The 26,040-nt window shown below is 37.4% G+C and overlaps 1 protein-coding gene across 1 annotated transcript; it reads right to left on the bottom strand.

The window, feature by feature from the left end:
* Positions 1-1,637: 1,637 nt before the first annotated feature.
* On the bottom strand, positions 1,638-23,928 carry LOC121390247 (caspase-3-like). Its single transcript, XM_041522030.1, has 8 exons — positions 23,868-23,928; positions 21,570-21,831; positions 19,562-19,668; positions 15,258-15,446; positions 13,203-13,419; positions 11,088-11,309; positions 3,721-3,830; positions 1,638-2,794 (listed from the first exon to the last, which is right to left on the bottom strand). Exons 1-8 carry the CDS (start codon positions 23,883-23,885, stop codon positions 2,636-2,638), a joined length of 1,284 nt encoding a protein of 427 aa, XP_041377964.1. The 5' UTR covers positions 23,886-23,928; the 3' UTR covers positions 1,638-2,635.
* Between the last annotated feature and the right edge of the window lie 2,112 nt (positions 23,929-26,040).

The raw sequence follows: 26,040 nt of genomic DNA, 5'->3' as shown, positions 1-26,040 counted from the left end.
GCACATTAATTTATTAATCATCGGCTATTGGATGTCAAACATTTGTTAATTCTGACATATAATCTTAGACTTATAATCATCAGTAGCAAGAGATCTTTTATATGCACTATCCCACAGACAGGATAGTTCATACCACTACCGTTGACGTACCAGTCATGCTGCACTGGATAGAGCGAGAAATGGCCCAAAGTGCCCACCTAATGGGATCGATCCCAGACCGACCGCACATCAAGCGAGCACTTTACCAACAGGTTACATCCTGCCCACCAGGCACAAGGCAAAGTAAAGTTTTCAAGGATCTACACTTTGTAGCCTGGTATTTCTTTCAAGGAATAAGACTGCAGGGTTCTTACACATGAAAAAACTTCCAAATTCAAGGATATTTCCAGGACTTTTCCAGGACATTTCAAAAATCTTCCATGACATGAAATGTTCTATCAATGAATGTTTTTTATAAAAAAATTGTTGTCTGAATTTAGACAGGTTATGAGGACAAAAAGAAACCCACCACATTTTGGCCTAGATTTCCAGGACATTTCCAGGACATCATCAAATTTAATGCTTTTTCCAGGACATTCCAGGCCTGGATTTTAAAATCATGAAATTCAAGATCATTGAAGGATTTCCAGGATGCGTAAGAACCCTGAAGAGATGTTCAATTGCTACTATACAGTTCCATTAAAATGCACTCCACCATTAAAATCTGCTCCACCATTAAAATTACACACTGGTATTAAATACTGTTTAGAACAGCAGTATCTGTAAATTTAGCGAAACCTCTCAAAACCAGACCCTCTGAAAAATAGAATTCTCTCAAAACCTGATTTTATTTTTTAACGGTCCATTTTTAAATAAGAGAACCTGCCTAAACCGGATACCTCTTAAAACCATATTTTTTACTTGAGCCCATGGTGTCCGGGTTAGAGTGGTTTCACAGTAAACTGTACAATATGTTTCAGGTTTTGCTAAGGTTTATAGTAGCCCAGACTGGATGTAACATCCCAATAATTTCATACATACGAAAAAAATATGTAATAAAAATAAAATGCATTTTGACCAAATACATTGTATATAAAGAAACTGCTATTATAAACAAGGAAATATATGTAATATGTTATTTCAGCTGTTAAAAAGGCTCTGTTTCTCAAAAAGGTGTAAACAATGTCAGTAAGTAAATTCAGGACAGTCCCTTTAAGTTAATCTACACATCTGTAACACATTTGGATAAAGTTACAATTGAGTGAAACCTAGCCGAGTTTGTGACTTTGTAATGGTGAAATACCCTCTACAAATAGACTAAAACTGTTACTTCTCAGATGCACGTGCGTTTTTAAAAATATGAGAAATACATTTTGTGATATTAAAATCACCAGCATGACCAAAAACATTTCGAATGTACGAAAATGGATAATCTAAACCAAAAATCTAAGTAAAGTATTATTTCAGTTATCAAAAACGCGGCTTGAAATGAAACATTTGCGGACATCAAATAGACAATAACACCCGCAAATCTAAAAACTCCATATGGTTATGTCCATTGTAAACTGAATTGTTTTTCTACAGAATTAACTGTATATTTGGCATTTCTTGAAAAAAATACCTGGCTACAATCTAACTGTAGACCCTTGAACCGTCAACTTCGCCTGTTCCAATTGCTAATGACGTCACTTTCTAATGACATCATTAGCTTTCTGGGTGTTATTGTCTATTTGATCCCGGAAAAAGAATGTAATTAACCAATCACAATACAGAACACACTCTAGTCAGTTTACAATGGTTACTCAGTGAAAAAAGTGACACACTTTACAACACGTTTTCCCTACCAGGGCTTTGGATCACACCAATTTTGGCACAACAGGTTTTTTGTCTGTTCTGAACACACCAAGGTCTGTTTAGTGCAGTAATGTTAATAAAAGTTGATAAAGAGTTGTACATATTCAAAAATGAATTTCAAGTAATATTAATCTGATTACAGCTTAACATTCCATTAATTTTGAGGTGAAATGCTTAGAGGTTTGCTTATTTATACTTCATTTGGGCTTGTTTATTCTGGGAATACTTACTTTGGGCCCACTCGATCTTTACCAACTCGGCTTTGGTGCAATCTAAAGCAGTGCCGGATTTATAACTTAAGGGGGCAAAGGGGGCAATTGCCCCGGGCCCTCCTGCCAGAGGGGCCCCCCAGACTAAGGACTTCCTTTATTAAAAAAATGTAATAATTATAATGTAATAATTGTTTTATTTGTCATGTAATTTAATTTCTATGTTGAGGGGCCCCAGAACCTGGAGTGCCCCGGGCCCCCCAAGGTGTAAATACGGCCTTGATCTAAAGCCCTGTATGTTACTATTGTCCTCTATGGGTAAAAAGTTGTACATATTCAGAAATGCATTTCATGTTAGTTTGATCTAGATGTATAATTACAGTTTAATAATTAATTCACTGATTTTGAGAGGAATTGTTTTGAGGTTAGCACGTTTGTACTTCATTTCCGCTTGCTTATTTTGGGCACACCCTTTCATTGCCTCAGCTTTGGAGCAATCTAAAGTCCTGCCTACTTAAATACTTTCCAACAAAGCTACATTACACATTTAAATATTTTCTTTGTTTATGATGTTAGCAAGAGGTCAAATGGTTTCAGCTAGTAGGCTGTACGTTAGAAAGAGTTGCTGGTGTCTCTGATGATGATAACCATAGGCCTGGGAAGAAGTAGAAATCTTTCAACAGCCGTGACTCGTATGTCGACACCTGCATTGAACCGGAATCTGTCCGACCCCGGCCAACCAGCCGGTTGACCTGAAAAACAAACAGTAATGAGGAATAGGAAAGGAAAAGAATGTTTAGTGCTTTGTATAAACTTGATCTGAATTTTAAGGGCAACACTATTGATGGTTATTTCAATTCTTGTTTGTGTGTGTGTGTGTGTGTGTATATATATATATATATATATATATATATATATATATATATACATATATATGTATATACACATGTATATACATGTACGTATGTATGGAGAGAGAGAGAGAGAGAGAGAGAGAGAGAGAGAGAGAGAGAGAGAGAGAGAGAGAGAGAGAGAGAGAGAGAGAGAGAGTGGGAGGGAGGGAAAGGAGGGAAAGGAGGAAAGGAATGTTTAACAAAACCTCAGATCATTTTTATTAATCATCGGCTGTTGGATGTCAAACATTCAGTAGTTTTGACATATATTTTTAGAGAGGAAGGAAATGTTGGAGGGGGGGGGGGGGAGTAATGACACACTCAACACATTTTATTTACAGTTATATGCATCAGACATATGGTTAAGGACCACACAGATATTGAGAGGAAATCTGCTGTTACCACTTCTTTTCAATGAGCAGCAAGGGATCTTTTATATGAACCATCCCACAGACAGGGTAGTACATACCACGACCTTTGATACACCAGTCACGATGCACTGGCTGGAACGAGAAATAGCCTAATGGGCCCACAAATGGGGATTGATCCCAGACCGACCGCGCATCAAGTGTTTTAGAGAGGAAACATGCTACATTTTTCCATTAGTAGCTAGGGATCTTTGATACGCACCATCCCACAGACAGGTCTTTGATATACCAGTCATGGTACACTGGCTGAAATGAGCAATAGCCGACCAATGGGCCCACAGATGGGGATTGATCCTACAACGACCGTGCATCAGTCAAGCAGTTTACCACTAAACCACGCCCAGTTCACACGCCTACCTTGGTCATCAGTTTGGAGATATCTTCTTTGTAAGCAAAATTCTGAAAGATGTAGACAATTGCCTGGATGAACCATGTTCCTTTCTTTGTGTTCCTCCATGATAAATAATCTAAAAACAATGTATATATGTATATGTATATATATTTATTATATACATAGCAATGAAATATATAGTGATATTAGCTACATCATTTTGTCACATTCAAAAAGCTTTTCTAACTTCTAATTCATAAATAAATATCTCTTTTATCTTTATTGTGATACCAAACTTTACTTACAAGTATATACTGTATTAAAACAAATTATTTTAAGAGTATCTTTATTGAAAATCTAGTCTTAAACATTCGAGTCGAGTTGGGCTTATGTCACGTGACCTATATTTTTTATCACTGACTGAAAATAAAGAAATTTATGTAGTCATCATATCTCACCAGGCTCACGCTTTTGTGGGAGGGAGGGGTGCTAATGTTTGCCCGAGTTAAACACAAATTTTTTAATCTGGATAACAATGTTTATTTAAACAGTTATATAGGATTCCAAACGAATCACTGTGCATTTTTATATGGATTACAACTAATATTGTGAGCTGAATGATGGAAATACATGTGGGGAATTTTTCAAGGCAGTTCATTTTGCCAGAAAAAATCCATAATTGTTGCCCAAATATGAAGATTTGCTACAATTCAACATCAATTACAAGTAAACCACATCTATAGGTTACCACAACTACAAGTAAACTGACTACAAGTAAACCACATCTATAGGTTACCACAACTACAAGAAACCACATCTATAGTTCAACCACAACTACAAGTAAACTACAACTATAGGTCAACCACAACTACAAGTAACCTGCGACTACAAGTAAACTACAACTACAAGTAAAAAAGAAAGAAATGTTTTATTTAACGACACACTCAACACATTTTATTTACGGTTATATGGCGTCAGACATATGGTTAAGGACCACACAGATTTTGAGAGGAAACCCGCTGTCGCCACTACATGGGCTACTCTTCCGATTAGCAGCAAGGGATCTTTTATTTGCGCTTCCCACAGGCAGGATAACACAAACCATGGCCTTTACAACTACAAGTAAATTACAACTATAGGTCAACCACAACTACAAGTAAACCACAACTATAGGTTAACCACAACTACAAGTAAACCACAACTATAGGTTAACCACAACTACAAGTAAACCACAACTACAAGTAAACCACAACTACAAGTAAACCACAACTATAGGTTAACCACAACTACAAGTAAACCACAACTATAGGTTAACCACAACTACAAGTAAACCACAACTACAAGTAAACCGCGACTACAAGTAAACTACAACTACAAGTAAATTACAACTACAAGTAAACCACAACTATAGGTTAACCACAACTACAAGTAAACCAGAACTATAGGTTAACCACAACTACAAGTAAACCACATCTATAGGTTAAACACAACTACAAGTAAACCGTGACTACAAGTAAACCACATCTATAGGTTAACCACAACTACAAGTAAACCACATCTATAGGTTAAACACAACTACAACTAAACCGTGACTACAAGTAAACCACATCTATAGGTCAACCACAACTACAAGTAAACCCTGACTACAGGTCGACCACAACTACAAGTAAACTGTGACTACAAGTAACTACATCTATAGGTTAACCACAAGTACAAGTAAACCACATCTATAGGTCAAACACAACTACAAGTAAACCACATCTATAGGTCAACCACAACTACAAGTAAACTGTGACTACAAGTAAACCACATCTATAGTTCAACCACAACTACAAGTAACCTGCGACTACAAGTAAACTACAACTACAAGTAAAAAAGAAAGAAATGTTTTATTTAACGACGCACTCAACACATTTTATTTACGGTTATATGGCGTCAGACATATGGTTAAGGACCACACAGATTTTGAGAGGAAACCCGCTGTCGCCACTACATGGGCTACTCTTCCGATTAGCAGCAAGGGATCTTTTATTTGCGCTTCCCACAGGCAGGATAACACAAACCATGGCCTTTACAACTACAAGTAAATTACAACTATAGGTCAACCACAACTACAAGTAAACCACAACTATAGGTTAACCACAACTACAAGTAAACCACAACTATAGGTTAACCACAACTACAAGTAAACCACAACTACAAGTAAACCACAACTACAAGTAAACCACAACTATAGGTTAACCACAACTACAAGTAAACCACAACTATAGGTTAACCACAACTACAAGTAAACCACAACTACAAGTAAACCGCGACTACAAGTAAACTACAACTACAAGTAAATTACAACTACAAATAAACCACAACTATAGGTTAACCACAACTACAAGTAAACCACAACTATAGGTTAACCACAACTACAAGTAAACCACATCTATAGGTTAAACACAACTACAAGTAAACCGTGACTACAAGTAAACCACATCTATAGGTTAACCACAACTACAAGTAAACCACATCTATAGGTTAAACACAACTACAACTAAACCGTGACTACAAGTAAACCACATCTATAGGTCAACCACAACTACAAGTAAACCCTGACTACAGGTCGACCACAACTACAAGTAAACTGTGACTACAAGTAACTACATCTATAGGTTAACCACAAGTACAAGTAAACCACATCTATAGGTCAAACACAACTACAAGTAAACCACATCTATAGGTCAACCACAACTACAAGTAAACTGTGACTACAAGTAAACCACATCTATAGGTTACCACAACTACAAGTAAACCACATCTATAGTTCAACCACAACTACAAGTAAACTACAACTATAGGTCAACCACAACTACAAGTAACCTGCGACTACAAGTAAACTACAACTACAAGTAAAAAGAAAGAAATGTTTTATTTAACGACACACTCAACACATTTTATTTACGGTTATATGGCGTCAGACATATGGTTAAGGACCACACAGATTTTGAGAGGAAACCCGCTGTCGCCACTACATGGGCTACTCTTCCGATTAGCAGCAAGGGATCTTTTATTTGCGCTTCCCACAGGCAGGATAACACAAACCATGGCCTTTACAACTACAAGTAAATTACAACTATAGGTCAACCACAACTACAAGTAAACCACAACTATAGGTTAACCACAACTACAAGTAAACCACAACTATAGGTTAACCACAACTACAAGTAAACCACAACTACAAGTAAACCACAACTACAAGTAAACCACAACTATAGGTTAACCACAACTACAAGTAAACCACAACTATAGGTTAACCACAACTACAAGTAAACCACAACTACAAGTAAACCGCGACTACAAGTAAACTACAACTACAAGTAAATTACAACTACAAGTAAACCACAACTATAGGTTAACCACAACTACAAGTAAACCACAACTATAGGTTAACCACAACTACAAGTAAACCACATCTATAGGTTAAACACAACTACAAGTAAACCGTGACTACAAGTAAACCACATCTATAGGTTAACCACAACTACAAGTAAACCACATCTATAGGTTAAACACAACTACAACTAAACCGTGACTACAAGTAAACCACATCTATAGGTCAACCACAACTACAAGTAAACCCTGACTACAGGTCGACCACAACTACAAGTAAACTGTGACTACAAGTAACTACATCTATAGGTTAACCACAAGTACAAGTAAACCACATCTATAGGTCAAACACAACTACAAGTAAACCACATCTATAGGTCAACCACAACTACAAGTAAACTGTGACTACAAGTAAACCACATCTATAGTTCAACCACAACTACAAGTAACCTGCGACTACAAGTAAACTACAACTACAAGTAAAAAAGAAAGAAATGTTTTATTTAACGACGCACTCAACACATTTTATTTACGGTTATATGGCGTCAGACATATGGTTAAGGACCACACAGATTTTGAGAGGAAACCCGCTGTCGCCACTACATGGGCTACTCTTCCGATTAGCAGCAAGGGATCTTTTATTTGCGCTTCCCACAGGCAGGATAACACAAACCATGGCCTTTACAACTACAAGTAAATTACAACTATAGGTCAACCACAACTACAAGTAAACCACAACTATAGGTTAACCACAACTACAAGTAAACCACAACTATAGGTTAACCACAACTACAAGTAAACCACAACTACAAGTAAACCACAACTACAAGTAAACCACAACTATAGGTTAACCACAACTACAAGTAAACCACAACTATAGGTTAACCACAACTACAAGTAAACCACAACTACAAGTAAACCGCGACTACAAGTAAACTACAACTACAAGTAAATTACAACTACAAGTAAACCACAACTATAGGTTAACCACAACTACAAGTAAACCACAACTATAGGTTAACCACAACTACAAGTAAACCACATCTATAGGTTAAACACAACTACAAGTAAACCGTGACTACAAGTAAACCACATCTATAGGTTAACCACAACTACAAGTAAACCACATCTATAGGTTAAACACAACTACAACTAAACCGTGACTACAAGTAAACCACATCTATAGGTCAACCACAACTACAAGTAAACCCTGACTACAGGTCGACCACAACTACAAGTAAACTGTGACTACAAGTAACTACATCTATAGGTTAACCACAAGTACAAGTAAACCACATCTATAGGTCAAACACAACTACAAGTAAACCACATCTATAGGTCAACCACAACTACAAGTAAACTGTGACTACAAGTAAACCACATCTATAGGTTACCACAACTACAAGTAAACCACATCTATAGTTCAACCACAACTACAAGTAAACTACAACTATAGGTCAACCACAACTACAAGTAACCTGCGACTACAAGTAAACTACAACTACAAGTAAAAAAGAAAGAAATGTTTTATTTAACGACACACTCAACACATTTTATTTACGGTTATATGGCGTCAGACATATGGTTAAGGACCACACAGATTTTGAGAGGAAACCCGCTGTCGCCACTACATGGGCTACTCTTCAGATTAGCAGCAAGGGATCTTTTATTTGCGCTTCCCACAGGCAGGATAACACAAACCATGGCCTTTACAACTACAAGTAAATTACAACTATAGGTCAACCACAACTACAAGTAAACCACAACTATAGGTTAACCACAACTACAAGTAAACCACAACTATAGGTTAACCACAACTACAAGTAAACCACAACTACAAGTAAACCACAACTACAAGTAAACCACAACTATAGGTTAACCACAACTACAAGTAAACCACAACTATAGGTTAACCACAACTACAAGTAAACCACAACTACAAGTAAACCGCGACTACAAGTAAACTACAACTACAAGTAAATTACAACTACAAGTAAACCACAACTATAGGTTAACCACAACTACAAGTAAACCACAACTATAGGTTAACCACAACTACAAGTAAACCACATCTATAGGTTAAATACAACTACAAGTAAACCGTGACTACAAGTAAACCACATCTATAGGTTAACCACAACTACAAGTAAACCACATCTATAGGTTAAACACAACTACAACTAAACCGTGACTACAAGTAAACCACATCTATAGGTCAACCACAACTACAAGTAAACCCTGACTACAGGTCGACCACAACTACAAGTAAACTGTGACTACAAGTAAACCACATCTATAGGTTACCACAACTACAAGTAAACCACATCTATAGTTCAACCACAACTACAAGTAAACTACAACTATAGGTCAACCACAACTACAAGTAACCTGCGACTACAAGTAAACTACAACTACAAGTAAAAAAGAAAGAAATGTTTTATTTAATGACACACTCAACACATTTTATTTACGGTTATATGGCGTCAGACATATGGTTAAGGACCACACAGATTTTGAGAGGAAACCCGCTGTCGCCACTACATGGGCTACTCTTCCGATTAGCAGCAAGGGATCTTTTATTTGCGCTTCCCACAGGCAGGATAACACAAACCCTGGCCTTTACAACTACAAGTAAATTACAACTATAGGTCAACCACAACTACAAGTAAACCACAACTATAGGTTAACTACAAGTAAACCACAACTACAAGTAAACCACAACTATAGGTTAACCACAACTACAAGTAAACCACAACTACAAGTAAACCACAACTATAGGTTAACCACAACTACAAGTAAACCACAACTATAGGTTAACCACAACTACAAGTAAACCACAACTATAGGTTAACCACAACTACAAGTAAACCACAACTACAAGTAAACCGCGACTACAAGTAAACTACAACTACAAGTAAATTACAACTACAAGTAAACCACAACTATAGGTTAACCACAACTACAAGTAAACCACAACTATAGGTTAACCACAACTACAAGTAAACCGCGACTACAAGTAAACTACAACTACAAGTAAATTACAACTACAAGTAAACCACAACTATATGTTAACCACAACTACAAGTAAACCACAACTATAGGTCAACCACAACTACAAGTAAAGCATGACTATAATTTAATTACAACAACAAGTAAACCACAACTATAGGTTAACCACAACTACAAGTAAATTACAACTATAGGTCAACCACAACTACAAGTAAACCACAACTATAGGTTAACCACAACTACAAGTAAACCACAACTACAAGTAAACCACAACTATAGGTTAACCACAACTACAAGTAAACCACAACTACAAGTAAACCACAACTATAGGTTAACCACAACTACAAGTAAACCACAACTATAGGTTAACCACAACTACAAGTAAACCACAACTATAGGTTAACCACAACTACAAGTAAACCACAACTACAAGTAAACCACGACTACAAGTAAACTACAACTACAAGTAAATTACAACTACAAGTAAACCACAACTATAGGTTAACCACAACTACAAGTAAACCACAACTATAGGTTAACCACAACTACAAGTAAACCGCGACTACAAGTAAACTACAACTACAAGTAAATTACAACTACAAGTAAACCACAACTATAGGTTAACCACAACTACAAGTAAACCACAACTATAGGTCAACCACAACTACAAGTAAAGCATGACTATAATTTAATTACAACAACAAGTAAACCACAACTATAGGTTAACCACAACTACAAGTAAATCATGACTATAATTCAACCACAACTACAAGTAAACCACGACTATAGGTTAACCACAACTACAAGTAAACCACAATTATAAGTAAACCATGACTACAAGTACACTACAACTACAAGTAAACTGTGACTACAAGTATCCTACAAGTAAACGGTGACTACAAGTAAACAGTGACTACAAGTAAATGGTGACTACAATAAATCACGACTACGAGTCGTATTACATAGTGACTTGGAATATTTGTTTGTGTTTTTTTGGTTTTTTTACCTGGAATAGTGGCCGATGCTATGAAGACATCTCCTCCGGCTGGTACTGAGGTCTCTCTCTTGACATCGGCCACAGTGTCATCTTTCGACACATCAGCTGAGGTTTTATTTAATGTTAGATTTTTCATCTTCTTTAGTGAAACCTCCAAGTTATCAGGTTCATTGCCACTGCTACTGCTAACTGGTTCAGCTGAGGCAATGGGTGCACCAGGGTCCTTATTTTCTATAAATAAATTATAAAAACCAAATGAAGAGTTCATTTCTAAAATGGGATTTACGACAATTTCCAAATTTTGGAGTAAATAGTGAAAGTCTGGGTTCCTGCCAGAGGGTAAGGAGGGTTAAAAAAAAATACATACCCTAAAATCTTAGAAATTAATGGATAAACTTTTATAACTTTTAATTTATAGATCAGTGTTCTCACTGCTCCATTTAAGCGGGGCGCCCCGCCCCGCTATTCCATTTTGCCGCCCTCCTTTATTTTTGTGCGCTCCTCTTTATTTTCCAGCACCTATCTCCGCTATTTCCAAATGCACTTTTTCCACACTAAAAAACAATGATCAGTCTGCACACTGGACATCAAAGGAAACAAGACGCGTTGTGTACGAAAAAGCAATTGACGAAACATTTACGACAGTTACCATAACGTAATTTAACAGTATTTTTAACAGCCTCTATTTTGCCCCATATCTGTATCCATTTGTATGTTTAATAGACACAATAAAAGTTATATTTTATTTGAGCAATGATTTTTTTTTTACGGATTCGGCAATCTCCGAATGAAAAAACCCTCACTTATTTGGCGCCAAATTTGTCACGTGATCAGAACGGTCATTCTGTCTTTTGTTTCCACTAACTATCGTCTGATATTTTGTCCTCCATTGCAGATATAAATTGGTTGTAACTGATGATTTTTACTTTCTGTCATTCTGTTTATTCAGCAATTCTTTGTAAAATATTGTAAACTTTTCATTTTGGGGGGATATGAACGCTTATCAAAACAACGGAAGTGGTAGTGTTTATCGTTAAAAACATTTATCTTGAGTGCCAAATAATATATACACCGCCTTTACAAAAACGAAACTTATTTTATCACAGCGATCGATTCATTCGATGAAGATGGAAATAACAAAAATTGTATCCGACATTAGGGGATCACTTTACAAATACCTTTATGTTTTTCGTATATCTTGAAATCTCTATTAAAAATAATAACATTAAAACTCTGATTGGTTCAGCAAAACCGGAACTGTCCATGAATGTCAGACTGATATCATTTTCGGTTCATTTAAAAGACGAGTGCTTGTTTTTCATATTTACTTTTTGCACTTTTTTGTAGCCAAAATAAGGAGTATGCCTTTTCACAAGTCTACCAACACACAACAATATGGTAACCAAACTTGACCCCCACCCCCCTTTTTTTTTTTTTTTTGCTTTTCATTTTTTTTGCTTTTCGTTATTTTGGGTTTTTTAAGGGTGTGGTGCCGATCGGCCGCCCTCCTTTATTTTTCACCCAGTGAGAACACTGATAGATGATAGTAAGAGAACTGCAACTTAAAATTTGTCAAAGCCCAAATTTAAAATAATAACTATATATAGTCCATCCCATCCTTTTATAAACATTTTTGTAAATAATTTCAGTTTGATTTGACGTAAGAAGAAAAGTAAAAGTGTTTTGGAAATAATAAAAAGTGACAATTTTTGTGTGCGATTAAATAAATATTTGGGTCAGAAATAAATAAAACTGTAATACATACCATAGTAAGAAATTGACACTTGCAGCATTATGGACGCCATTTTGATTTTATTGACTGGTAGTCTTGATACGAAATAACTCTATTTTACTAATTTAACTACAGAGGGAGCAACAAGAAAATATTCAGAGTTATCTCATTAAAGCAAGACTATACCAGTATCTCCTACGTTCAAGGACCATAACTCTGTCAAAAATGGGTAAATTGCCACAAAAGTCAAACTTGATCTGTAACAGCATTGTCCAAAAAACATCTGGACAGACAAGACAGATGGTGATGACACATGCAGTTCCCTCCAATAAATAAATATTGTTTACACCAAAACAATTGTGATTCATTTATCATAATTATTATTCACTTACGCCCTTGGCAGGCTTGGAAAAAGAACAGCTTGGGCTTCCCACTAAGAGTTTGGCAGTTATTCCCGTTGAAGGCTCCTGTGATTTTCTCCTTCTGTACCAGTTTCCCGTCTACTCCGTATATACTCTGGCTCTCTCCGTGAGAGAGAACAAACAGAATAAAGCTGTCGTACGAACTGTGGTCAATCTGACTGTAATATTTTACAGTGCTTTGGATTTTCTGAAATTGAAATCATACAATCTGAACGACAAAATCATTATCCATGATCAAGACTCTGCAAAGGGGCGGGACGTAGCCCAGTGGTAAAGCACTCGCTTGATGCGTCGTCGGTGGGCCCATTGGGCTATTTATCGTGCCAGACAGTGCACGACGACTGGTATATCAAAGGCTGTGGTATGTGCTATCCTGTCTGTGGGATGGTGCATATAAAAGATCCCTTGTTACTAATGGAAAAATGTAGCGGGTTTCCTCTCTTAGACTATATGTCAAAATTACCAAATGTTGATGATGATTAATAAATCAATGTGCTCTAGTGGTGTCATTAAAGAAAACAAACTTATTTTAACTATCTCTGCACAATGCAGAGTCGATTGGACATTTGGCAAAATTGTGGTTCATTCCATTAATCTCTATCCAGTGCCTCGTCTCGAGGAAGACAGCCACTTCTGAGGAGATCCTTTACTGGACAACACATTATGTGCCTCAGAGGACTGCCACTCTCAGACTAGTTTACTAGATGTAGTACAGGACAGAGCTCGCTGGAATAAATAACAAAGCATCTTTATGCTTAGCATACTTGTGGTTCGTACATAATTTTTTTAAAACATTCAAGGGCTTTTTCAAGGTGTTTTTTTTCAGGTTCTTTTCTCAGTTTTCAAGGACTCATTATAGTGAAAGGAACAAAAAACGTATGAATGCTTTACCACAAATGCTTTTATTACCGTAACTAACAAGTCTTTGAGGGCCCCTTTAGCTATGATCAATTCTAGGGCCGAGAGCTATAAGGGCCAATGTAAAAAAAAAAGGCTATTTTGAAATAAGCCTGCCACTGACCTGGAAATGTCTGTTTCTATCAATGCTATAAAGGCCAAAGTCATCGGCACATTAGGGAAGCCACACAAGCACTATGTTCTGAGCCAAAGTCAGTGATAAACTTTCAAATGCATTTTTCCCAAAACGTAGTATTATGACATTGGCCCTTCTTGTTCTCAGGCCTAGAATTAATCATTTCATTTCAACTTATTTCCATATAAAAGCAAACATTGGTATTTATAAAAATAAAATGTGGTTTTAAACAAAAAACACAACTGGGTTTTTGGCAATAAAACAGCAATTGTTTAACATTACTTACCATGACATATTAAAAATAGACAGAACACACAGAGAATGTTTGCTTTTATATGGAGATGAGAGCATCCAATGCACATGCAAAAAGATTTTCATATGCAATGCTGTGTTGTTGCAATAAACACACCAGTTATGCTTTTCGCTGAAAACTAATTTTAGTAAAACAAATTCTAATTTGAACAAAATCCTCTTTCACTTACAATTATTACCAATATGTTAGTTGTCCGCATACTTTATATGTGATTTGCCATTTCTATAAGAGATTATTTAGAATATTTCCCACAGAAAATATGAAAAATATTTTCCTCATTATTATAAGTGACCACTGATGTATTAACAAGTCTATGTTAATTGGTATTACCAATGTTGATAAATACCGATTAACTAGATGAGGTTGATATTTTACATATTAAAAAACACAAGTAGTGAATTCTATTTATCCTATAACACTTCTAAAATGACTTTTTCATTCGATATTTAATAAATTACAGTACTAAAGTCGCCTCCATCGATGATATGACATCATCATCATTAACACACATTACTTTGACGCCTTGATGACTTGTAAACAAATGACACATTCACAGCGACACCTTATTACTGAGACCTTGAAATGTTGCATATACCTTTAAATTTGCATATAATTATTAACCAAGTTAATATCACGTGGATATCATGGGTAAGTTATAGGATAAGTAAATTGTATGTACCTCAGCTGTCAAATCTTCCTTGATGTAAACTGTATAGCTCAGCTGCTCTAACAGCTGATCAACTGTGAACTGGTCAATGTCGGTTCCATCTCGATCTTGAAGCTTGTAGCCATTCTTCCTTGCCAGTTCAAACTTCTCGTTGTTTATCACTAATGCAAGTCCTCTTGGCTTGCTCTGATGTTTGTAGGTCTAGAGTGAGCCAGAAACAAAACGAATGTTAAATCATTTCATTTCAACTTATTTTCGTGCTTATAATTCAATTAAGGTTCAAGCAGGCTGTCTTGGGTGCACAACTCAGCTATCTGGGCTATATGTCCAAGACAGTGGTTTACTTGTTAGGTGGTTAGTGAGAGAGAAGAGGGCGTAGTGGCATTACACCTACCCATTGAGCTCTTAAGAACTCACTCTGGGTTGGAGCCGGTACTGGGCTACAAACCCTGCACCTGCCAGCCTGTAGTCCGATAGCTTAACCACTGCGCCACTGAGGCCGGTTGATGTTGAATCACAGCACATTACAGACAGACCATCCTGAGGTTTCTGTCATTGTTAAGGTAAGTGGCGGGACATGGCCCAGTGGTAAAGTGGCCGGTTATGTTGAATATCACAGCACATTACAAACAGACCATCCTGAGGTTTCTGTCATTGTTAAGGTAAGTGGCGGGACATAGCCCAGTGGTAAAGTGGCCGGTTAATGTGGAATATCACAGCACATTACAGACAGACCATCCTAAGGTTTCTGTCATTGTTAAGGTAAGTGGCGGGACATGGCCCAGTGGTAAAGTGGCCGGTTAATGTTGAATATCACAGCACATTACAGACAGACCATCCTGAGGTTTCTGTCATTGTTAAGGTAAGTGGCGGGACATGGCCCAGTGGTAAAGTGGCCGGTTAATGTTGAATATCACAGCACATTACAGACAGACCATCCTGAGGTTTCTGTCATTGTTAAGATAAGTGGCGGGACATAGCCCAGTGGTAAAGTGGCCGGTTAATGTTGAATATCACAGCACATTACAGACAGACCATCCTGAGGTTTCTGTCATTGTTAAGGTAAGTGGCGGGACATGGCCTAGTGGTAAAGTGGCCGGTTAATGTTGAATATCACAGCACATTACAGACAGACCATCCTGAGGTTTCTGTCATTGTTAAGGTAAGTGGCAGGACATAGCCATGTGGTAAAGTGGCCGGTTAATGTTGAATATCACAGCACATTACAGACAGACCATCCTGAGGTTTCTGTCATTGTTAAGGTAAGTGGCGGGACATAGCCCAGTGGTAAAGTGGCCGGTTAATGTTGAATATCACAGCACATTACAGACAGACCATCCTGAGGTTTCTGTCATTGTTAAGGTAAGTGGCAGGACATAGCCCAGTGGTAAAGTGGCCGGTTAATGTTGAATATCACAGCACATTACAAACAGACCATCCTGAGGTTTCTGTCATTGTTAAGGTACGTGGCAGGACATAGCCCAGTGGTAAAGTGGCCGGTTAATGTTGAATATCACAGCACATTAAAAACAGACCATCCTGAGGTTTCTGTCATTGTTAAGGTAAGTGGCGGGACATAGCCCAGTGGTAAAGTGGCCGGTTAATGTTGAATATCACAGCACATTACAGACAGACCATCCTGAGGTTTCTGTCATTGTTAAGGTACGTGGCGGGACATGGCCCAGTGGTAAAGTGGCCGGTTAATGTTGAATATCACAGCACATTACAAACAGACCATCCTGAGGTTTCTGTCATTGTTAAGGTAAGTGGCGGGACATAGCCCAGTGGTAAAGTGGCCGGTTAATGTTGAATCACAGCACATTACAGACAGACCATCCTGAGGTTTCTGTCATTGTTAAGGTACGTGGCGGGACATGGCCCAGTGGTAAAGTGGCTGGTTAATGTTGAATATCACAGCACATTACAAACAGACCATCCTGAGGTTTCTGTCATTGTTAAGGTACGTGGCGGGACATGGCCCAGTGGTAAAGTGGCTGGTTAATGTTGAATATCACAGCACATTACAAACAGACCATCCTGAGGTTTCTGTCATTGTTAAGGTACGTGGCGGGACATGGCCCAGTGGTAAAGTGGCTGGTTAATGTTGAATATCACAGCACATTACAAACAGACCATCCTGAGGTTTCTGTCATTGTTAAGGTACGTGGCGGGACATGGCCCAGTGGTAAAGTGGCTGGTTAATGTTGAATATCACAGCACATTACAGACAGACAATCCTGAGGTTTCTGTCATTGTTAAGGTAAGTGGCGGGACATAGCCCAGTGGTAAAGTGGCCGGTTGATGTTGAATATCACAGCACATTACAAACAGACCATCCTGAGGTTTCTGTCATTGTTAAGGTAAGTGGCGGGACATGGCCCAGTGGTAAAGTGGCCGGTTAATGTTGAATATCACAGCACATTACAGACAGACCATCCTGAGGTTTCTGTCATTGTTAAGGTAAGTGGTGGGACATGGCCCAGTGGTAAAGTGGCCGGTTAATGTTGAATATCACAGCACATTACAGACAGACCATCCTGAGGTTTCTGTCATTGTTAAGGTAAGTGGCGGGACATGGCTCAGTGGTAAAGTGGCCGGTTAATGTTGAATATCACAGCACATTACAGACAGACCATCCTGAGGTTTCTGTCATTGTTAAGGTAAGTGGCGGGACATGGCCCAGTGGTAAAGCACTCGCACTTCCGGCTGGGTCAAAGTTCGAGGTGCACCAAACTTTTCATAGAGAAGTTAACATCACAAGTCCTGTGATTGGTGGTAAATGTGAGTGTGTTGGTTGTAAAAAAAAAAAAATGTATGCAATTTTATTTCATCTAGTACCATTGTGTCAAGTAGCTTTGTGCTTGGAACATGTATGGGGTACCTGTAAAAGAAAAGTACTCAAATTTTGTGCGAAACTAGGGGTGTTGTAAAAACATCTGGTTATACCAAAAATGAGCTGTGAAAGGTACCATATTTTCTTCAGTTAATACTTTGAGGTAGGGGTTTACTGATATTTATTGCATATAATGTCGCCTATGGAATTTTATTTGGTATAGTACAACCTTAAAGGAGTGGATTATTGGGGGTTTCCCAGTTGCACAGACTCCCCCCACCCCAGCTAAAAAACTCTCTCTCTCTCTTTGAGGTAACCTGTAAAATTTATAATTTCAAATTATAAACATTTACATATTGTTCAATCTGATTAAAATTAGTTCTACTGGTCTACTAGTAGATCTAACAGCAATGCATAGACTACCATGTCCAGGTGTCATTTTGTCTGTAAATAATAATTTAAATATCGACCAATCACACTTCGCCTTTTATAACATTATTTGGGAGCATACAAATTCTAAAAATATCGGGTGAGTCAATTTTAGTGGCTGCAGTACAGTGAACCATACCAATATGTACGGGATGGGTTATCAGACTTCAATTTTACATTACAAATTATTTATTTATTAAAAAAAACCCAACTAAATCAGTCTTCAGTTTTACATTACAAATTATTTATTTTATAAATTAAAACATGTTTTAAGGCATTCATAATTCACACAAAACATGTTGTATACCCTCAGGATAATTTGGAATATTTTCAAATTCTTTTCAAATCACTGACATGATTCTGTAAGTAAGGTTTTGATTGGTGGACATGAGCTCCAACGGGCTGCTGTTAGATCCACATGTAATAGTGGAGCTAGTTTTAATTAGATTGCATATTGTTTAGTAATACCTAAAGTATAATCCGCCCCTGCTTGATGTTCAGTCAGTTTAGGATCGATCCCGGTTAGTGGGCACATTGTGCTTTAGTACTGTCGTTAAACAAAATTTTGTGAAATTGTTTAGAGAGAGAGAGCAGAGAGGGAGGGGGAGGGAGTGAGGGTTTAGAGAGAGAGAGAGAGAGAGCAAGAGAGAGAGAGAGAGAGAGAGAGAGAAGAGAGAGAGAGAGAGAGAGAGAGAGAGAGAGAGAGAGATGAGGGAGAGGAAGGGAGGGAGAGAGAGAGAGATGAGGGAGAGGAAGGGAGGGAGAGAGACACACACACACAGAGAGAGAGAGAGAGAGAGAGAGAGAGAGAGAGAGAGAGAGAGAGAGAGAGAGAGAGAGACAGAGAGAGAGAGAGAGAGAGAGAAGAGGGAGGGGGAGGGAGTGAGTGTTTATAGAGAGAGAGAGAGAGGGGGAGGGAGGGAGGGAGGGAAGGAGGGAGTGTTTAGAGAGAGAGAGAGAGAGAGAGAGAGAGAGAGAGAGAGAGAGAGAGAGAGAGAGAGAGAGAGAGAGAGATGAGGGAGAGGAAGGGAGGGAGAGATATGTGGGGGTATACCTTTCCACTGTCCGAGCTGGATTTGATAAACCTCTCATACATCTGCCCCGATTCCTCACAGACCTTTACTGTAACTTTTTTTGATATCAGGTTCTCATCAGGCCATACTGAAGAATGTAACAAACAAACAAAGTTAAGTTTTGTTTAACAACAGGGCTAGCTCTGGGTTAGCAAAAATAATCACCAAATTTCTTTCTCTTTTTAAAATGCAAAACCCACAGTTAATTTCCAACAAAATATCAATCATTACACAATTTTTTTACCAAATTAATATAACATTTCCTATTCTTAAAATTTAGCAACTGGTCAATTTGGTGAATGGCAGAGCTAGCCTACAATTATTTAATGCTTTAGGGGGTGGGAAAGTGGAGGGAGTATTAAGGGATGTCCCACAAAATGTTATGGGGGAGGAACAGGATGTTTGTCAAGGGCCACAACATGTACATAATGTTTCTAAAACATGGTTTATTTTTATTCATAAAATAAAATGCAGTCATCCATGACCATTTTCTTCTTTCACATGTGATTATTAGTTGTATTTAATTATTAAAAAAAAAAAGAAACAAAAATACAGAGAGAAAATCCAATAAGTACACATGTACATGTCAGTATTTCTACTAGAAAGAAATGTTTGAGTATGGCACTATGGAATTGAATGCAACCACAGTCAACATGGGGTATGTGGGAGGGGGGGGGGGGGGGGGGGGGGGGGGGAGACTTCTCCACGAAAGAAAATGGCTTAAGTTTAAGGTTAGGGTTAAGAAAATCATACAGTAATGATAAGAGTAATTAATTTTGTCAAAAAATTTACTTAAAAAAATAAAATCTGCAAACAAATTTGGGTATGGCATCATACCCATTTTACCCTCTGGCAGAAACCCTGCATGTAAGCAGAGGCTGCGTATGGTAAAATTATGTACCCTAAACTCTTGGAAATTAATAGATACATCTTTTTATGTCAAGAAAGATTATAGTATAAGAACCACTGTTTAAAATTCATCAAAGTACATCTACACGTATGTGCATGTCCAATTTCAATTACAATTTACGTTTTGTTTGTATTACATACCCTTAAATTATTTTTTGCCAGAACGCCTGGAGAGTGACAGCGAAAAGACAGGGGAGGGAGGAGGGCGTGATGTAGTCAATGTTACTTTATGGAGAGGGTATTAAGCAACTATTGGATTGTTGAAGTGTTTATGGTTCATTGTCAACCTGAATATGTCACATAATATTCATGGAAGATTTGTTTTTAGCATACTGCTGAAATCATAAACATGCTGTAACACAGGGCTTCTAGGATATGGTAGCCCCACTCCCATGGCAAGTGATATTCAATGTTGGGCTAGTAAATTACTATTGCCATGCATGTCCGATGGTTACTGAAAATAAAATTGTCAAACGTTGCAGTCTATTTTGTAAATATGAATATCTTGACCCTACCCCAACCCCCAATGTTAGTGTTTTTAAGTTTTATCTCCTTCTTTAGGTGACATATCTGATTATTACTATAATTTAGTAAAATTGTATTAACTTAAAGTAAAGTAGGGCTAGTGAATTTTTAATCGCGGCTAGTAAATTATAAAAATCAATGATCCCATGGCTAGTGGATTTAAAAAAAATTCTAGAAGTCCTGTGTAACATAAATGTCATGGGATTCCTCATATTCTTATACGTTTTACGGGATTTGCCGAGTAACCAAATCCTGCTAAATTTGCAGCTTATGCTATTCTCAAACTACCCACTGCTACAACAAAGATGGTCAACTTTCTGCTCCCACGACTTCTACAACTGTCCAGTTCCCAGTCTGAGTGCTGTTACAACTTTCATTTTTCATCATATACGACTTCTACAACCAATTAGTTGTTAATCTGAGCACACCCGTCGTAAGTCGGGAGTTTGGGAGTACAACGCAACTGTCAACTTGACCAACTTCATTGTCACAGCTGACAGTCGGAGCCTAGCAATAACAAAAGTCCAACCATTTTGATTGCTAGGGAAGACTCACTTTCTGGCAGATCATTATCATCGTCATCATCTGTGGGTACGGTCACCACTGACGGAGTACATCCTTCGGCTCGTCGAACAACAGCTAGGTTTCTTTTCTCCGTAGCAATTCTCTGCTTCGACAACTCTGGCTTTAAAATATCAGCCGCTGATCCTTCCTTGTTACTGACGAGAATTTCGTAAAACATATCAAACGCCTCCTTCCCTCTCCGTGGTAATATGTTCAACAGTTCCCTCTTCTTGTCTGTTGGTGTACTCTCTGCCTAAAAAGTTATAAAAAATAATATACTACTCAACTTTTGTTAGGGACTATTGGAAAAAATACATACAAAGGTACATGTATGTCATGTAAAGGGATTTTTACCTGGAATTTATCCAGGTTTTTCAGTAGGGTTCCATAGCTGATGGGATTGGAAAAATGAGTGCGATTTAATTATAACCGGGATTTCTTATAGGGACATACATTGATACAATGTACCCTAGTTTTTAAACACTAAGGCATATTTCTTACTATTCGAGCCGTTTTTGATAACTGATACTTTACTTAGATTTTATTGTTTAGATTATTCATTTCCATACATTCAAAGTGTTTAAGTCATCCTGGTGTTTTTAATATCACAACATGTATTTCTCATATTTTTGAAAACACACAGGCATCCGACAAGTAACAGTTATGGAATCAAGTTTTACTCTATTTTTAGAGGGTATTTCACCATTTCAAAGTCACATACTCTTGTTTCACTCTGTTGTAACTTTATCCCAATGTGTTACAGGTTTGTAGATTAACTAAACTTAGTGTTAATTTTCATGGGTTGAAACTAGGGTCTGTCCCTTTACGGCAACTGAATGATACAAAGCATCATTGTTAAATTAAGTCATCAGACATGATGATTACAAGAATATTAACACATTAAATAGAATGCCTGGATAAATCTCTGGTAACTGCATTTATGGAGTTTGGTGGGAAATATATCTAATTATATATCTAACTGTAGTTATGCAATGCCTATGGTAAGGTATGGAATGTACCGTAGTCTCATTAGTCACATAAATTTAATATGTGCACAAATAATTGTTTATCATGACATATATTTGGTATACTTCCCTACTACATACATACATGTACATGTACCCTGGGGCTGAATTTTTAAAAGATGACTGGATTTTTATAACCATATATCATTTTTATTTCAATTCATAAAATGATTACACCAATCATGGCCAATTTCTTGATTTTTGTTTCTAAACGTTTTATAAGCATGGGGCCAGGGCCTATACCAAAGAAAGAAATTAAAAAATGATACCTAAAGAAAACCCAATAATGTTGATCAAACTACATAATATTATACATGTACATGTATGTATCCCAAGATGACAATCATTAAAATAAAATATAAAATTCAAACATTTAAAAGTTTAATAAACAAGCATTTTGCAGGGCTTCTAGATTATGGTAGCCCCACCCCCATGGCTAATGATATTCAATGTTGGGCTAGTAAATAACTAATACAGGGCTTCTAGATTATGGTAGCCCCACCCCCATGGCTAGTGATATTCAATGTTGGGCTAGTAAATAACTACTATTGCCATGCCAGACAGGGCTTCTAGATTATGGTAGCCCCACCCCCATGGCTAGTGATATTCAATGTTGGGCTAGTAAATAACTACTATTGCCATGCAGACAGGGCTTCTAGATTATGGTAGCCCCACCCCCATGGTTAGTGATATTCAATGTTGGGCTAGTAAATAACTAATACAGGGCTTCTAGATTATGGTAGCCCCACCCCCATGGTTAGTGATATTCAATGTTGGGCTAGTAAATAACTACTATTGCCATGCACACAGGGCTTCTAGATTATGGTAGCCCCACCCCCATGGTTAGTGATATTCAATGTTGGGCTAGTAAATAACTACTATTGCCATGCACGACAGGGCTTCTAGATTATGGTAGCCCCACCCCCATGGCTAGTGATATTCAATGTTGGGCTAGTAAATAACTACTATTGCCATGCACGACAGGGCTTCTAGATTATGGTAGCCCCACCCCCATGGCTAGTGATATTCAATGTTGGGCTAGTAAATAACTACTATTGCCATGCACGACAGGGCTTCTAGATTATGGTAGCCCCACTCCCATGTTGCAGTGATATTCAATGTTGGGCTATTAAATAACTATATCCTGCCCCCAACCCAAGCTAGATTATTGTCAGTCTTTTTAATGGTCTATATATCCCTCTTTAGGTGACATTATTATCATTATTACCTTTACCACTGGGCTACGTCCCGCCCCATTACTCACCATGATGTCTTCCAACATGTTGCCTGTGATGACGCCATTTTCTTCTAAAGCATAAACAATAGTTTTGGGCGTGAATCTCCCTAAATAGCACTCCTGTTGCCGCAGAATTTCTTTATGCAGGGCTTCATAGATTATGGTAGCCCCACTCCCATGGCTAGTGATATTCAATGTTGGGCTAGTAAATAACTACTATTGTCATGCACACACAGGGCTTCTAGATTATGTTAGCCCCATATTTCATGGCTAGTGATATTCAATGTTGGGCTAGTAAATAACTACTATTGCCATGCACAACAGGGCTTCTAGATTATGTGTAGCCCCACTGGTATGGAATAGTGATATTCAATGTTGGGCTAGTAAATAACTACTATTGCCATGCAACACAGGGTTTCTAGATTATGGTAGCCCCACCCCTCATCACAGTGAAGGGAATACGGTATTTTGTTCAGTATCGCGTCGCGAATTGCTATGCAAATTTTCAGAGATCGCCACACAATTTTAACACATTAAACAGCAATTGCTAATCATTTTTCAACTGACTAGAAATCCATCACTAATCAGGATTTCTAAAACAAAATGTTTCCTGCAGTAACATGGCTAGTGATCTTCAATGTTGGGCTAGTAAATAACTACTATTGCCATGTCGACAGGGTTCTAGATTATGGTACCCCATCAACATGGTTAGTGATATTCTAATGTTGGGCTAGTAATAACTACTATTGCCATGTCCGACAGGGCTTCTAGATTATGGTAGCCCCACCCCCATGGTTATTGATATTCATTGTTGGGCTAGTAAGTAAACTATTGCCATGTTGACAGGGCTGTTAGATTATGGTAGCCCAATTCCCATGGTTTTTAGTGATATTCAATGTTGGGCTAGTATAATAATATAACTACATATTGCCATGCCCGACAGGGCTTCTAGATTATGGTAGCCCCACCCCCATGGTTAGTGATAAGTCAATGTTTTTGGGCTAGTAATTAACTACTATTGCCATGGAATTCAGGGCTTCTAGATTATGGTAGCCCCACCCCCATGGTTAGTGATATTCAATGTTGGGCTAGTAAACAACTACTATTGCCATGCATGACAGGGCTTCTAGATTATGGTAGCCCCACCCCCATGGTTAGTGATATTCAATGTTGGGCTAGTTGTAACATAAGTTTAATGTCATGATTCAACTCAGGAATATATAATCAAACTAAAGGCTGTGGCATCAGATTAAAAAAAATAAAGCATATTTCAGACCCAGCACAAGGCACAGTATTTCACCCCCCATGGTTAGTGATATTCAATGTTGGGCTAGTAAAGGGTACTTTGGATTGCCATGGCCAATCGACAGCAACACTTTGACTACATTTTGATGGTAGCCCCACCCCCATTCGTTAAAAAAAAAAAATGTTAAACTGCACTTTAACTACATGTTATCATATCATACACACAATAATATTAACCCCAAAGTTAGTGAAATTCAATGTTGTTTTAGTTTTATTACAAACTGTTGTAATTAAATAGATTATGGTAGCCCCGGTACCCTATGGGGTTTGGTTGCGCATATTCTAATAAGAAACCAGTTGAAAATAATAAATAAAAAATACAGGGCTTCTAGCATTTTGGTAGCCACCATGAACATGATTAGTGATATTCAGGAGTTGTGATTTCTAAATAAAATACTAAGAGTTATGTTTTGTGTTTTTAAAAATAAATATCGTAATTTAACTAATATGATTGTTGTTCTCAAAGATGAAGGAATGGGCCATTAAATATGTACACAAGAAAAAAGAAAACACCATGAACACAACATTTATTGATTTCTTAGTGTTATATGCATATCCCCATTAAAATTCTGAATCATGATAATCTGTTGACTATTTATGAATAAAGAATTGAAACTGATTTGTTTGTGCTTATTCTGTTTTATTTAAAACAATTACGGTTTGTCGCAGAATGATATGATTTCTCCACAGACACAAATGAATGTGAAGTGACATTGTAACAACATTGAACTATGGTATTATTATTAAGAATTCTAACTGTAAAATGTCTAATAAAACTCTCACAAAAATAATGTCAGCTGGCCTATTTGTAAATCATTTAAACTAAAAAGAAATTAAAGGTATAACAACCACATGGCACAGGGTTATCACATTTATCATGATATCATAATATACA

This window comes from Gigantopelta aegis, chromosome 15, assembly GCF_016097555.1.
Source record: "Gigantopelta aegis isolate Gae_Host chromosome 15, Gae_host_genome, whole genome shotgun sequence".
In the NCBI taxonomy this organism is placed as follows: Eukaryota; Metazoa; Mollusca; class Gastropoda; order Neomphalida; family Peltospiridae; genus Gigantopelta; species Gigantopelta aegis.
The sequence above is the reverse complement of the archived record's forward strand: the minus strand, read 5'-3'. Positions and strand labels throughout refer to the sequence as shown.

Excerpts from the sequence above, each read along its gene's own strand:
- LOC121390247 (XM_041522030.1), bottom strand. Across the intron at positions 19,669-21,569 it reads TGATAATGATCTGCCAGAAA|TATGGCCTGATGAGAACCTG; the intron begins GTGAGTCTTCCC and ends TACATTCTTCAG. Across the intron at positions 13,420-15,257 it reads AGGAAGATTTGACAGCTGAG|AAAATCCAAAGCACTGTAAA; the intron begins GTACATACAATT and ends TTTCAATTTCAG.